The 9,999-nt window shown below is 39.1% G+C and overlaps 1 protein-coding gene across 2 annotated transcripts in view; it reads right to left on the minus strand.

The window, feature by feature from the left end:
* The window catches only part of LOC138968988 (lipoyl synthase, mitochondrial-like), a 115,920-nt gene extending 106,343 nt beyond the window's left edge, over positions 1 to 9,577 (minus strand). The window contains exons 1-11 of one of the 2 annotated variants that reach the window (XR_011456337.1): positions 9,476 to 9,577; positions 8,399 to 8,562; positions 7,626 to 7,719; positions 7,101 to 7,178; positions 6,459 to 6,615; positions 5,828 to 5,885; positions 4,925 to 5,053; positions 3,287 to 3,432; positions 2,832 to 2,902; positions 1,662 to 1,773; positions 508 to 1,218 (exon numbers count right to left, since the gene is read on the minus strand). Coding sequence is in view for 1 of the 2 variants with exons in the window: in XM_070341673.1 (XP_070197774.1) it covers positions 1,142 to 1,218; positions 1,662 to 1,773; positions 2,832 to 2,902; positions 3,287 to 3,432; positions 4,925 to 5,053; positions 5,828 to 5,885; positions 6,459 to 6,615; positions 7,101 to 7,178; positions 7,626 to 7,719; positions 8,399 to 8,562; positions 9,476 to 9,556 (1,167 nt within the window). In the remaining variant the exon portion in view is untranslated. Of the gene's footprint in view, positions 1 to 284; positions 1,219 to 1,661; positions 1,774 to 2,831; positions 2,903 to 3,286; positions 3,433 to 4,924; positions 5,054 to 5,827; positions 5,886 to 6,458; positions 6,616 to 7,100; positions 7,179 to 7,625; positions 7,720 to 8,398; positions 8,563 to 9,475 lie in introns of those variants that run through there. The other variant, XM_070341673.1, reaches the window with a different exon arrangement.
* Positions 9,578 to 9,999: the final 422 nt, after the last annotated feature.

Raw genomic sequence — 9,999 nt, forward strand, 5'->3', positions numbered from 1 at the left:
TTCTCAAACAATTATATTACCAATATCTACTTGCAACACACACAGCAACACACACACACACACACACACACACACACACACACACAGTGAAAGAAGAGTTTTGCAGACTTGATTTTTTTTGGGTCTCCTTTTTTTTGTGAGTGCATAAATATTCATTTCTGCCAAACTAATGAAATAGCTTATTACGAACAACTTATTAATTTCATAATTCATATAGGTTGACAGAACCAGAATTCAAAACAAGCTACACTTTCTTTGCACAGCCACATTTCCTTTTCTACATAATTAAAATTCTACAAAATGTCTCTCAACAAAAAGCATTCGCCTGTTCAGCTTGCAATTTCTTTCTTTATTTGGTGTTTAACGTCGTTTTCAACCACGAAGGTTATATGGCGACGGGGAAAGGGGGGAGATGGGATAGAGCCACTTGTCAATTGTTTCTTGTTCACAAAAGCACTAATCAAAAATTTGCTCCAGGGGCTTGCAACGTAGTACAAAATATATTACCTTACTGGGAGAATGCAAGTTTCCAGTACAAAGGACTTAACATTTCTTACATACTGCTTGACTAAAATCTTTACAAACATTGACTATATTCTATGCAAGAAACACTTAACAAGGGTAAAAGGAGAAACATAATCCGTTAGTCGCCTCTTACGACATGCTGGGGAGCATCGGGTAAATTCTTTCTTGTCCCAACCAATATGGGACTCCCCCTAACCCGCAGGGGGTAGCTTGCAATTAAAACAACATGCCTATCACAGATAACATATACATACATATATGTACACACATGTATACACATGCAGTTACTAAAACTGAGGTAACTTTTAATGGAGGAACGTCGGTGACACTTTCCATATGTAGCACATGAAGACAGAAAAACTCAGCTGTTGATCTTAAAAAAAAAGGCCGGCCCCAGTGCAGATTTATTGTGATTTTTACGCTTTAACATCAAAGCACCACCACTCCACAAAATGTATAGTCTGCAAAACATATCTGCTCGGCTCACATGCAGATTGAGGTCTCCGAATGAGGGGTGGAAACATTTAAACTGGTTTTTTTCCCACTTAAAACTGTCTTTGAGGTGAGAAGACAGAATCAACAGAACTGCCCACATTGCGTCCTTGTGTCAGAAACATTATGCTGACACTGGCTCTGACTGCTCTTCAAGCTTGCTGCGTCGCTTCTCAAGTAGATTTTTGATGAAAAACTCTCCTGAAACAGAAGTTGCAAGGAATCAAATAAATTAACTGCTGTGCATTTGATAGCGAACAGAAAATAGTCTAAACGGGGCACACGAAGCCGAATGTGTAGGGGAAGATAGAAGGAAAGCACATTAAGCAGCTTATAATTTGTATGTTCAGTGCAGAATGTGGTGTACAGGCAATTTACAGTGGCAGAATCTGAAGGTAGAAGAAGAGATGGAACAGAGAGAGTACACAACAAACAAAAACAGTAGAGAAAAGGTGTGTGGGTTGGGGACAAGGGACTGGAGGTGGTGGATGAAGATGAAAACATGTCACAGTGATAAGCCTGATAAAGCCACCCAAGCAGACATATAGGGCTGGTGCTACATGCTCCCTCCCCCCCCCCCCCCCACTCTCTCTCACACACACACACACAACGGTGGCTGGGCGCACGAGAGATCCATGACCCACCTGCTTTGTAAGAAGACCTGACCAGAGGACCACTTGCTGTGTAGGCGAACCCCATCTTGTCCCCAACCTCCTGCCAGTGCTTGTACTTATCAGGGTGAAGATATTCTTTCACCTGCAAAACAAAACAGCATGAACAGAAAATAAAGACATGTACCCACACATTTTCTCCTGGTCTTGATCTCTTTTTTATATTTAGTCAAGTTTTGACTAAATATTTTAACGTAGAGGGGGGAATCGAGACGAGGGTCGTGGTGTATGTGTGTGTGTGTGTGTGTGTGTCTGTCTGTCTGTGTGTGTGTGTAGAGCGATTCAGACTAAACTACTGGACCGATCTTTATGAAATTTGACATCAGAGTTCCTGGGTATGAAATCCCCATACGTTTTTTTCATTTTTTTGATAAATGTCTTTGATGACGTCATATCCGGCTTTTCGTGAAAGTTGAGGCGGCACTGTCACGCTCTCATTTTTCAACCAAATTGGTTGAAATTTTGGTCAAGTAATCTTCGACGAAGGCCGGGGTTTGGTATTGCATTTCAGCTTGGTGGCTTAAAAACTAATGAGTGAGTTTGGTCATTAAAAATCTGAAAATTGTAAAAAAAATATTTTTTTTATAAAACGATCCAAATTTACGTACATCTTATTCTTTATCATTTTCTGATTCCAAAAATATATAAATATGTTATATTTGGATTAAAAACAAGCTCTGAAAATTAAAAATATAAAAATTATTATCAAAATTAAATTGTCCAAATCAAATTAAAAACACCTTCATCTTATTCCTTGTCGGTTCCTGATTCCAAAAACATATAGATATGATATGTTTGGATTAAAAACACGCTCAGAAAGTTAAAACGAAGAGAGGTACAGAAAAGCGTGCTATCCTTCTCAGCGCAAGTACTACCCCGCTCTTCTTGTCAATTTCACTGCCTTTGCCGTGCGCGGTGGACTGACGATGCTACGAGTATACGGTCTTGCTGTGTTGCATTGCGTTCAGTTTCATTCTGTGAGTTCGACAGCTACTTGACTAAATGTTGTATTTTCGCCTTACGCGACTTGTCTTTCTCTCTCTCCCTCTCAAACAGTGATACATGTACAAGCCTATTAGTATTAAGGTCACACACACACACACACACACACACACACACACACACACACACACACACACTCACCTTCAGATGTCTCTTGGTGGGTTGCATATACTGACCTAGGGTCAAACAGTCAACATCTATCTTCCTCAGATCTGCCCACACAACAAAAACATCACCAACTCAAATGAGGTTAATAAATCACAAGTCATGTGGCTTTGCTGGAAGCCAGAATTCCCTTTTTTAACAGGTGAGGTGTTCCGGCAGCAATGTGCAGGAAGAAAAAAAATACTGGTGTGTAACAAGAATCAAGGACATTTCAGGCAGAGGTTTCGCAGCCCACATACACTCATGTAACTGTTACTACAGTGAAACCTCCCTTTTAAGACTCCCCCAATTTAAGACCTTGCTTATTCAGATCTTCTGTAAACTAATTTCCATTTTATGACCCCCTCCTTTTACGACCTAATTTTCTCAGATTTTTAAATTTTAGTTTAGGTATTACGGGGGTTTCACTGTAATACAGTACAGTTTCTTACCTTCCATAACCCTGAGAACCTCATCGTCTGTCTCCCCAAGGCCCAGCATGATGGAGGTTTTGGTCACCATGTTGGGTCGCCCTTCTTTGGCTCGCTTCAACACTGCTAGAGACTGCTTGTAGTTTGCACGTGGGTCTCGAACAAATCTGAAGAAGAAACATCAGCCTATGAGTTCTTGGCTGAATGTTTACTACAGACGTCATGCTAGATGTTTTATGTTTTTTTTATGTTTTATGTTTCATGTGTGTCGTCCTATACAATTGTTCTTATAATCGTTTACAGGCAGACAGGGTGTGCCGAAGAAAAATTTCCATTTTTATGTAATATTTTAATGGACAATAAAGTGCTGTTATTGTTATTGTTATTATTGTTGTAAACAGGTACTGCCTAACAGGCAGGAAGAATACCCCACACCAGACAGAAGTGTGAATATAACGGGACCTACGAATAACTACAATACATAAACAAGTCGCGTAAGGCGAAATTACTACATTTAGTCAAGCTGTGGAACTCACAGAATGAAACTGAACGTAGTCCGCCGCTAGTGAAAGTGACGAGCCTGTTTGGCGCTGTAGCGGTTGCGCTGTGCTTCATAGCACGCTTTACTGTACCTCTCTTCGTTTTAACTTTCTGAGCGTGTTTTTAATCCAAACATATCATATCTATATGTTTTTGGAATCAGGAACCGACAAGGAATAAGATGAAATAGTTTTTAAAACGATTTCGGAAATTTAATTTTAATCATAATTTTTATGTTTTTAATTTTCAGAGCTTGTTTTTAATCCAAATATAACATATTTATATGTTTTTGGAATCAGAAAATGATGAAGAATAAGATGAACGTAAATTTGGATCGTTTTATAAATTTTTATTTTTTTTTACAATTTTCAGATTTTTAATGACCAAAGTCATTAATTAATTTTTAAGCCACCATGCTGAAATACAATACCGAAGTCCGGCCTTCGTCGAAGATTGCTTGGCCAAAATTTCAATCAATTTGATTGAAAAATGAGGGTGTGACAGTGCCGCCTCAACTTTTACAAAAAGCCGGATATGACGTCATCAAAGACATTTATCGAAAAAAAGAAAAAAACGTCCGGGGATATCATTCCCAGGAACTCTCACGTCAAATTTCATAAAGATCGGTCCAGTAGTTTGGTCTGAATCGCTCTACACACACACACACACACAGACAGACACACATACACACACACACACACACACCACGACCCTCGTCTCGATTCCCCCCTCTACGTTAAAACATTTAGTCAAAACTTGACTAAATGTAAAAAGAAAAAATAATGATTGATATTGCTTGACTTGCTGCGCCCCTTAAGAACATTTGTTTAACAAAAAACACATTCCAGACACATTTTCTGCATTCAAAATAGGTTGGAAAACATTCTAATGTCATATAATCATACAAATATCCTGTGTCCAGAGACTAATTCTTGTCTTTCTCAAATGGTACCAAAGACAATGAGGTGCTTTCAAATACGGAGCACTCTGTTACAGCACAGGTATTTTGTCATCAGCACACAAGTGCACAGTACCCTTCAAAAGAAAACACTCGCACACACAGTACACACTCACACACACACACATACACAACACACACACATACATAAAACCACTAACTTCTGCAGTTCAGCAACTGTTTCCACATTGTGAGCGTAGACATCGAGCCCTGAGTCGGCCACTGTATCCACACCTCTCAGGTCTCCCCGAAAGTCGGGCGTCAAGCACTCCACAAGCACCTGTGGTTTCCTGTACACAGAACACAGACCAGGTTGGATATAACAATTCTGAAGAGAAACCAGTTTGAATCAAAATTCTATTAGTCTTGGATATTTAACTGATATAGGTTTTAACCTTTGTTAGTGCAACCAGGGTTTCTAGAAACCAAGGTATAGTCCAACCTGCCCTGGCGGCCCACCTGTCCACAATGACCATCGCAGAGGATCCCCATTCATTTTTGTCTAATAATTAACCTTTCCCCACTGACCACCCGTCTATAACGACCACATATGGTCAGTTCCTTGGGTGGTCGTGAGAGACAGGTTTGACTGTACAGTACCCGGCAAAAAAAACGCAACTCATTTGCGGCCACTGTTGCAAGTGATTTTTCATCACTTTCAATTGTCCTAAAATATGAACCAGATAAGGTAAATCAAAAAGAAAAACAGATTCTTTCGCCAGGTACTGTACATGGTTTTGATTTTGTGCAAGCTCATGTAAATATGACCTGTTGTAACTGAAGCGATGAAATTTGAAATTTGTTGAATGCGAGTTGTATGCTAAAAAGGGGATAATTGGAACTTGGTACTACAGCGTGTATCTGTAGCATAGGATTTGGCAGGTCAGAAGTTTTCAAGTTAAAAAACATTACATAGATTTGCATTGAACCTCTCTGCATGTTTTTTTGCTTTAGCCCACACTAAACCATGCTGATTCTGTACCCCTTTCAAGAGAATAGGACACAAGAATCACATCGACTTCCTTGTGGTCAACTGCATAAATCTGATGTAAGTTTCACTATACCTGCTTTTGATTTCTCGTACTGTCTGAGCAAAATGGGCAGCCCCACCATCAGGCATGTCTGTGAAAGGAAAACATTGGTCAGCAAATGAAGTTCTTCCACACTATAAGTTCACGCAATACATAACAGCACACTCACCGGACAGCCAGATTATCAACCATTTGTCATGAGGCAGACTCACTCAGAGGAGTCAAAAAGCAGTTTCCAATGAAAGACAGGAATGAATGCGTTTGCCTAGTTATTCACATGAAGCTTCGTAATTTACACTGCTGCATTTAACCAGTACGAAATGATGTGCAGTTCATTTGTATGATGTGCAGCTCTAACATAACAGAGGATATGACTTTTGTCCTGTCACAATAGGAGGAGATGAGCAAAGGTACAAAAAAGAATTTACTCTAAATATGTCATTTACAGATTACTGCGCTGATGTGGGGATTTATGCATACTGATTGATTCATGCTTTCAATGCAATGTACAAACAAAAAGAATCACAAACTCAAGAGTCTCAAAGTCTTACCTACAAACAGGTAATCGAGGCAAAAGATGCAAAGGCACTATAATGTAGCTTAGCATTCAGTTCACCACATAGGCCAACAGAGAAAACTGGTATGCTTCACCAACTGTACCTACCATCCCTGTCTACAGATGTGAGGACCACATAGTCCAGTCCCCACTGTGCTATAGCCTCTGCAGTGTGGACTGGTTCATTTGGATCAGGGGGTGGTGGGTTCCTTGCTGTCTTGACAGAGCAGAATCGACAACCCCTTGTACAGGTGTCTCCCAGTACCTACAGGAAAAAAGTAACCGAGAAAGAAGAGTAATGGTGAATAAGATAAGTGGCTTGCAAAGCATCCTGCCCCTCCAATTGGATATAGACCATGATGCATTTCTTTGCAGTTTCCTGACACCATCTTCATCTACCAAATTATCTCGAGTCACAACTCCAATCATCAACGAACCTGACTAATAACACGGTCACAACACTATCTGCTTCTCTTTTGAAATTATTTCACGGCTTATCAGAGGAAATGTGCAAAGAACAACAACAAAAACAAGAAATGATGGATGAATACCACACAAGTAGAAACACACATTCTGCCCATCAAAATCATTTAACTAACAATCACAACATACGATCTAATCAAAATCATTCATTTTCACTAACAATCATAACTGCAATTCATTCTCAAAGATGTCCATGTCATCATAGCTCTGACCACAAAAGACTGAGGTAAGTTCACACAGACTATGACCCGATGAGGTGAAAGTTACCATGATTGTGGCAGTTGCTGTTCCACTCTGACCTCCCCAGCATTCTCCTATGTTCGGACACTTGGCCTCCTCGCACACCTGCACAGAAAATAGTACATCCTGATTAAACACACTGCAGGGTTTGCAATGATTTTAGTGATATGTGTAGGTAAAATGACATAAAGCAAGAGCTTTCTTTGCGCAGTGATACGGTTAAAATGAGTATGGCACCCAAAAAATGTAATATTTGTGACAATGAGCACAATCCCGGCACTGCTATGTCATTTCTTATTTAGTATTTATGTAGACAGCCACTATGAAATAGAATTTGTCTAAACGCCTCTTCTGCTTTCAATCCAAACTTTTTGATAACTGTACAGGCGTACAATTTACTAACTAGTACAAACACAACAATCCCATCAGGGGTCTTGACAGGTGCCTTACCAATTCTTCACAAAAGATACAAAGAAGTTTTGTTACAGTAGAAAAAGGGGCTGGGTGGGGGTGGCTGCAGTTAAGGCATTCACAAGAAAGTTAATAACATACTGTGTGGAGATTAAGATTTCTCAAAGATGATTTCAAGTGACTGTAGTTTTCACCCATTGGGATTTCCCTCTTCAGCCATTCTGGTAGCCTCAGCCTGAAACCATACATTGTACAAAATAATATAAATATAACACACAAAACACATTATATGAAAAACAAACAGACAACAAGTGCAACAAAAGTATCAGAAAAGCTAAACTTTCTGACACACACAAAAAAAAGCTTTTCAATCTTTTGACATTTTACAAGGTAGGTGCCAAAGAATATAATAACTGGAAGAGTTCTGCATTGTTGAAGCAATTGATCATAAGGTAGTTTGTTCAAAAGGACACTTAATTGAATGGGCATAGATCAGTTAAAGTAGACATTCAATCAACAACACAAATTGATCAACAACACACTTGATCAAAAAGTCTCCACACTACTACAACTCCAATGTGAGATTTATATGTATACATGTATATTCATGTATATCATCCCTTTCAATATGGTGTGTGCGTATGTATTCTAATCAGCTAATGTTCCAGTCTCATGTACACGTACCAACAACCACATTAGACCAGTAAATGCTTGCCTGATGAAATGTTTCATGAAAAAAAGTTGCTGGGTTGTAGAAAAAGCATCTTATTAAAATAAAAAATTTAAATAAAATTTAAAAAACATTTATACACACACACAAATAGGTCTTTCATTTAAGTGAAATCAATTTAATCCTCAAGACATCCAGTTAAAATATAGTCGCTTGCACAAATGGATACAGGTACACTTTCTACCTTTCTCCCTTGACTCTTTTGATGCTGCCTTCTCCTTCATAGTGCGGCACATCATCGTTGATGAAGTCTGCCAAGCTAGGCCCTTCTGCGATTTTTTCTCTCTGGTCCTTGCTCAGTGTGGCATAGTGACAGCTTTCACCCCTTGATCGTGAACCTGCTCTTCCCTGTGAAAAGTAAGTTGAAAGGAATTTATAAAATCTTCTAAGTCAAGTGATTGGACATGTACAAAACATGTATCACTTCTATTAGTTCTATGTTGTTGTGTTTTTTGTTTTTTTTACAGTGGAACCCCCCTCTCAAGACCTATAAGAAGCAGAAAAAGGATGATGTCTTAAAATAGAGGTAAATTTACAGAGGTTAATTATGAACAGACAATTTGCAAAATCAAAGTCATTAAAAGGGGGAAGTCTAAAATCAGGGGGTCTTAAAATGGGGGTCCACTGTACTACTACCGGGTAGTACTATGTGAAGTCACATAACATGCGATTTTGTGTGTGTGTAGATTGTTTGGTAAAACTAAAACCTCCCTGTATATTCTTCTCTTATTTAGTATTGGGCCTACCTCTCCTGATACTGTGATAATAAAATCAAGCCTATGAAAATGTATTTAACACACACATGACACACTCTCTCTCTCTCTCTACCCCCCTCCACACACATACACTGAGACAGACACACACAAGAATGTTGAGTTGCCAGCTGTTCATCTCTCACAGCTCTTCAGTCCTTGGACTTATTTTGCTGAGGGTGAAAGAGAAAGACTGAAAGTCAGTGAAACGAGCCCAGGTTAGTACTAGGTAGTCAAATACATTTAGGAAGGAAAGACCAATCAATGTCCTTCTCTTTGAATGGTTATCGGTGCGGCATGGCCAAAACTGTAATATGACCGCATCTAGTACCGTGGGCATAACAAACATTTTGTGAAGGGCAACATTATAAGTTCTTCTGATCTAAATTCTAAGTTTACGCAATCACAACCTTGAAAGAGTACTCTTGCATCATTCTCTTTCCACAACTAACCATGTAATCTCAGTAAACCGAATAGAATTTTTGCCTTTTTATGCAGTGAACGCTTACCACTTTTAAAAAGCATGTCCTTCCGCTTTTCTTGCAAAGCAGAAATCGAAAGCGTACGGTGTTTACGACCCCGGCAGCCATAGTTTGATGTCCATTAGTCTTTTTACCGGAAACTCTCAGAATACCAGCGTTTCTACCAAAGTGCCTTAGATGTATTTTTTTGCCTGAGAGTGAGAAAAATCTGCATGGAAGGTCCATACAAAAAATCAGAGTACAGAAAAAAAAATCATAATACAAACACTAAGAAAAAGCCAAAATGAAATTACAAAAAAATAGTTATTACAAAAATTGATGAAGTGGGCATGGGGATGGTATTTAAGTGTCTGTAAGTCAAAGGGTGACTTACATTGGAAGGCTGAAGAGTGCATCTGCCCTAGGACAGAATAAATCTCTCCATATGTCTCTCGTCTGACTGAGTGCTGCTAGTGACCAGACTACATATATCAGTGGCAGTTTAGCTAGAATGTGGCACAGTGTATCAAAGATTACAGTTGGTTTAATATTTTGCTCAGGATTGTTGCATC

The sequence above is a fragment of the Littorina saxatilis genome, linkage group LG6 (assembly GCF_037325665.1).
Source record: "Littorina saxatilis isolate snail1 linkage group LG6, US_GU_Lsax_2.0, whole genome shotgun sequence".
Taxonomy (NCBI): Eukaryota; Metazoa; Mollusca; class Gastropoda; order Littorinimorpha; family Littorinidae; genus Littorina; species Littorina saxatilis.